Source organism: Pocillopora verrucosa, chromosome 13 (genome assembly GCF_036669915.1).
Source record: "Pocillopora verrucosa isolate sample1 chromosome 13, ASM3666991v2, whole genome shotgun sequence".
Lineage (NCBI taxonomy): Eukaryota > Metazoa > Cnidaria > Anthozoa > Scleractinia > Pocilloporidae > Pocillopora > Pocillopora verrucosa.
In genome coordinates, this window is record NC_089324.1 from 435,386 (window position 1) to 441,632 (window position 6,247).

Genomic DNA, 6,247 nt, shown 5'->3' on the forward strand with positions numbered 1-6,247 from the left:
TAAAAAGGATCCTAAAGTTGAAAAAATCCACAGCCAAAATAGATTTTCCATTACTCTTAAAGGAATCTTTAGTTAACTGTTGTGTCATGAGAGTTCATCAGAAAAGTAATGTTCATTGAGTAAACATGTAAAGTGGAGTCGAAATAATTGAACTCACTACAACTTAAATTACTTTAAAGTTATTTCCTTAAAAAATACCCTTTGTAAAATCATATTGCCTTTTATGGTAGATACTCAGGATATCAAGTTTGTCAAAAAATAACGTAGGAGGAGTAAGTTTACTTTTTAGTGCAAGGAAAATATATGTTATTCAAATAGAGTTCTTTAACCAACTTTCAGTGACAACATCAACATACACACAAGGAATCAATTACGAGCACTTGAATATTTTCTTCAACATTGTAAATCCCAAACTTGGGTCACACCAATGACATTACCTTAAACCAAATTTGGTTCTGAATTAACACTGCATTTCTATGTTTTAAAACATTCTTTGCCTCATACCTTTCATTATGACCACAGTCCCCAACACTAACATGGTTGGAACTTGAAAATGTTTGAGAAACCAAGACCAAACAATATATTGTGGAAGGCTCCAAGCCATGACTAAAACCCTCTCATAGCTTCCATCTAAATCTAAGAATTCAACTAATTCAACTGCACTTGACTGGCAAGACTCCAAAATAAACCACTTTACAACTGGCCTTGCCTTATTTTTACAACTCTATAGATTCAGTTGCTACTTAGAAAAGAGTTATCAGTAAGTAGAAGTTGTCCCCAGAGATCTGACAGCACCCCTAGTTTTTTACTATTGATGTGGTTCAAAATAATGCATCACTTCCTAAGCGACACAAATAAGACTGCCATTTGCATGGCTTCTCAGCCAGTCACTGTGTCCCATTGCACCTGAGGCATTTGATAACACAAAGTTAGTTTGAACATGACCTGATGTGAAGCTGTCCATAAGAGAAACTGAGGTACATGGGTTAAGCAAAAGAAGCTTTTGTGATAATATTTGGGTAAAAAGGGTAGAGGAAAGTATTAAGTCTTCAGTGGTGTCTTTAGGAGTTTTCAGCTTCTTCATTTGGACTTTGTTTCTTGAATCCTGCACTGCACTGTTTAATACAAATTCTGAGGGTTTCCAATTGCAAGAAAGTGGAGAACTGCTTTCATTTCCCAGCAGTCCTTGTTGGGTCTTGATGTTTCTAACTTGCTGTAGTAGAGTCTCAGAGTGGTTTTGCCTCATTTGAATTCTCTTTGCAACCACCAAAGCCACTTCTGTTCCTCGCATAGGCATTTCTGCTAAATGATGAAACCTGCAGGCAGATTGGGTGGTTAAACAGACTGGTGTCTGCACAGAGGGAGTGAAGTTCTGATGAATGTCACTACTGTGGTGACAATAATGATTGGTGATGGAAGTGACAGACAGTGCCAAAGACAAACTGAACACATACGCCAAGGCACATGCAGAAAAAACCTGAAGATTAAATAACAAAAGAGCTGGGACCAACCTGCTACAAGTTTACAGTGAGGAAAAGGCTACTTCAAAACAGTTAAAACAAGAGCGAATGGGTATTCTAGTTAACTTAATAATATGCCCAAGGCTCTTATTTACATTTGGTACCTCAAGGGAGGGTCCTGAGAAAGTATGCTTATTAATTTTTTTGAGAAACAGCAGAATAGCAAAATATGCAAAACAAAGCTTTAAAGTTTAGTTGAAAATAATTATGAAGACTAGAAAAACAAACTTGGATCACTCCTGGAAAAAATGACTGGTGAAGCAATTGTCACAAAATTTTTAAGACAAGATCATTTGTATGAAGGAACTGTGCTCTCACATGGAAATAATAGTTGTCATGAGGCAAAGACTTCTTTATAATTAGGCTTTAAGTGAAAAATCAAAGGGAGATGAACCACGGTTGTTATCACAATATCCCTGTAATCTAACAGTGCTATGACTGAAACAAAATAGGGGCACTTATTGGAATAGGGGTGCTTATTGGAATGGGAGTACTAACTTGATGGACATGCTCATTAACAAAAACCAAAGCTGAGGGGGTGCTTATTAGAGAGAGGGGGCTTATTGGAACGAGGTCACTAACCTGAATCATTATTGTGCTTCTTATTGACCAAAAGAAAATTCAGTGTGAACTGCTGTATAAAACAGTCTGTCCTCATAATAATTATGAGTAGTTAAAATGTCTTGTCAACACCTTCCAAAAATATGACATACCTTCAATACTTCAAGTCTAAAAACACCCAAAGTACCAAGAAACCTGGTATTATCCAGTAATGTGCTCAAGTCACCATAAGTGAACCAACCGCGGGAAAGTCCAAGAGTAGTTGCAACTCTGCACAAGAGAGGTCAATAACTATAAGCTAAGGATAAGTTATACAAGTCCACTAAGAATTAATTGAATTCCCAAAACTTTCTTTTTAATTATGAAAAATATTTCAATTTCTTGTACCTGGACTCCACTTTGTTGACAAAATCCAAAAATTCTTGATTGCTGACAAAAAGGTTCCAGTCCTGACATTGAAGAGCAGAATTATCATCAACCACACTTAACTTTGTGAAAGAATACAGATGTTATCTTTCCATCTAACTGTTAGTTTGATCCTGTTGTACTTACTGTGATACACTCTGAATATTGCTACAAAACGAAAAAACAAAAAACCAAAACAGAAAGGAAAGAGGTGTAACTTGAAATATAGCCTAGTACTTACAATGGATGCTAGGAATTCCACCTCAAGCTTGTTTACATCATTCACAGTTTTGCTCCCTGAAGAAAAAAAAACATGACAGAATTCTGACCATTCCCCATACAAAATTTCCATGGTTCTGAAACTGGCAAGAAGTTATTTACTTAAATCTATGCTCTGTAAAATTCTCTTTGCTTCATTGTCTTAAATTTTTCTATCAAACCACAAAAAACCCCAAATGGCTTGCCTGCTCTGGCCCAGTCATCATTAAACACTTCCTCCGTCTCTCCTTCATCATACAAATACTTGGATGCAACCATCTATAATTAAACAAGAAATATTACATGTTTGGTGTTTCCTTGAATAAGCCCAGGCTGTTGGCTTATATTTCAAAAGGAGGGGTACTTATTTGAACAAGGCAGCTTAGTTCCCAGAAGGGGAGGGGGGGGAGGACAAATAGGACAAATATTAAACACAGATAACACACATAAAGGAACTCTGCAAGCACATAGGGAAAGAAATAACTGAAACAGAAACAAAACTATTCAAGTGTACTGATTCAGCTGAGATTGAAACTTGTGAAATGGCACTACTATTTATGAAAGCAAAGGAGGAGGGAGTGCACTTATTTCAACATTATGGCCTTGGAGTGGGCAGTTATTGGGGAAGAGCACTTATCATATTTATTATTTAACATACAGCACATGCCACACATGAGTGGAAATGGGACTTCCCTACTGTCAGCATTAGAATCTTTTTAATGAGGACAATTAACATATTATTAACCAATTCCGATAATAAAACAAAATAATCTACACCTTACTAACCATTGAAATCAGGAACAAGTCAGAGGATGAAACTCGTTTGAGATACTCAGGATTCTTCTGACGTAAACGCTCAGAGTAAAGAATTCCCATCATCAATGTGCAGGGAGATAACTTGGCTCTCCTGATCAAAACAAGGTTGCTGGGTGTCAGTGATGTATGCTTGACAGTTTTTCTAAGTACATTGAACTTAAAGGAAGAACATTTACTTGAAATTACTTTCCATGTGACAAGAGAGAGGATGTGTTTGCAGTATTCAGGGGAGGGAAGGGGGAATTTAAAGATGGGGGGGGGGGCTTATTGCAAACTTGAAGTTCAAGTCAAAAACCAACTTAGATAGGGGAGGAAAAGGCTTCATAGAGCATTTATTGTAAATTTATATGAAACTTACCGTGAAACTACCATAGCATAGCTTGTATCCAAGCACTTTCTGTCTGTGGGTGCAACAGAACCAAGGACTTCCACTGCAACATCTGCAGGTGAATATTTGAAGAGATCACAAACAGTTATGCTGCAATTTCTTCTCTGTTTTATGTATTTCAATGTTATCCTTAAACAGCACAAAAAGCTACAAGCAATTTTTGATCATTTTAGAGTACGAAAGTCATACTAACCCCCAAATGCCGCAAATAATTATGAATACACGGGTACGTCATCTGCAGTCTACTTCTCCTCGTGTGCATTATTTGCAGAAATAAAAATGGCTCTTCAAGTTGCTATTGGGTTTACATGGAAGGAAGAAATTAAATACCACGCCAAATTCTGCTCTATTTTCAATAATGTACGGGTTAAAATTTCAGTAATAGCGCGAATATGTTAATTATGCAAATTTCTGAAAAATCATTCAGTAAGGCCAGTGCAGTGCTTGCATCATCACTAAATATTCCCCGCTCATGAATTCACTTCTAAACAGAAATTACTAATCATGACTTTAAAAGAGTAGCTTTATACCTGTGACTGCCAAAGATGGAAGCGATCCGTCCGAATATTGGCCATAGTAAAGAGTTTTACGGACACGATCTCTGAATTCAACGTGATCGCTCGACTGCATAGCGCCTCTTTCCTGAAAATTAACAATCATCAGCCATATATTCCTACGATCTTCCGCGATTTTAAACCAAATCTTGTGCTAATAATAACTTAGCTTACCTCCTGATCTTCACTGTTCATACCAGTATTCTATGGCAGTCAATGATAGACAAAATTCGATAATGAATTACCACTCCTTGCTTAATCAAACGCAATCAATATATAGTCGCCTGGTTCCCAAGCAACACCGATGTTTGCAACCGAGAGAAGCTGGGAATAGTTTACAATAGCAGCTGGGGCCTGGGCATACAAAGTTTTTTGTTTTTAGTTTTTCGAGTGGAAAAAGGTTATTTTTTTTTCTGTCATGAAAAAGGGATAGAGAATGGAAGGAGGTTGTGTGTAGAGGGACTTCTTTTTATCGGAGACCCGACGTTGCCCTAATAATGGGCAGAGAACTTGATTCAAAATTAAAGCTCCCCCTTTTTTCTCCCTCTTGGAGAAATTTAAGTACGCTATGAAAATTAGTTATACAACTTTAGAAAGTGCTAACGGTGGCCCATGAAATTATCAACTTAGTCGTTAAAACTAAATTATCATTTAATAGCCCTAACCGACGTAGCACCACAGTTTCTTTAGAAACTTACCTTCTTCATCTTATTTTCTCTTTCCCTCCTCGTGGGCTCGTTCTTTTTAACCTTTGATTAGGGTTAACAAGTTTCTTTGGCATTTCTAATTAGTTCAGCTGGGAGTACAACTTCAACTTCCTGAAATGGTGACCCTTCTACTTCTCCCGTGGAGAGTGATCTACTCTGGAAAAGAGTGTGTACTTGTACAAAATGATTTTAAAGCACTTAAAGACACTCTTAACTCTAAATTTTCCATTTTCGTTGGCTTACGAGATCGGTTCAATGCATCCAAATGATTACATTTTACCGGAAATGGATTTGAACTCATTACGAACCTTTTAATAACAATTTTAAGCACATCTGATACTCTTAATCTCACGCGCATTAGAATAACTCCCACGCAATGTTGTTGTTGTTTTTTTTATTCAGTGCGAGAGAATTAACACTTCACCAAGGATTAAGTAACCTTATTTCTGTCAACTCTAATTTTAAAATCAAGTTCCTAAAAGAGGTAAGTGTTCACCCCTCAATTAGAAAAACATTGGGATTTGATTTATAAGATGTTTCTTAAGACAGTTATTTAAGGATAAAGCGACCTCAACTAAACAATGGAAAGGTAATTTGTTATTATAACTGGGTTTAAAACGTAAGTTGGTAACCGGTTAGAGTTTCATAGCTTTAAAACTCTTAACGGTGGTTAATTTACGTTATCAACTCAATTCATAATACTAAATTATCTTGTTACACTCTCCCACCGACGCAGCGTCGCATTTTCTCTACAAACTTACCCCCTTTAATCAATGGAAACTCAGTTACCTCCTATTCCTTGACGAGAATAATTCCAAGCACCTTCCCCGTCCCGCCCATCTAAGACCTCGTTTGCTAACTCACCTTTTTGAATTTTTAAAGAGGCGTTTTTCGAGAACCAATTGTCTCATTTGCAAAGAGACGTAATTTTGAATGATCAGTTTTAAAACTGAAGTTTGATATTTGTTCAATATTTTTTCCTTATTACTTTAGATTAATAAGAGTGATCAATCAACGGAATAGTTTTAAAATTCATGA

General features: G+C 36.6%; 1 protein-coding gene across 1 annotated transcript; it reads right to left on the reverse strand.

Moving 5' to 3' along the window:
* Positions 1 to 39: 39 nt before the first annotated feature.
* Positions 40 to 4,788, reverse strand: LOC131789531 (protein CNPPD1). The gene is made up of 9 exons (XM_059106679.2): positions 4,677 to 4,788; positions 4,479 to 4,590; positions 3,919 to 4,000; positions 3,531 to 3,651; positions 2,951 to 3,023; positions 2,728 to 2,783; positions 2,469 to 2,530; positions 2,234 to 2,351; positions 40 to 1,477 (listed from the first exon to the last, which is right to left on the reverse strand). The coding sequence occupies exons 1-9, from the start codon at positions 4,695 to 4,697 to the stop codon at positions 842 to 844; spliced, it is 1,281 nt and encodes a 426-aa protein (XP_058962662.2). The 5' UTR covers positions 4,698 to 4,788; the 3' UTR covers positions 40 to 841.
* Positions 4,789 to 6,247: the final 1,459 nt, after the last annotated feature.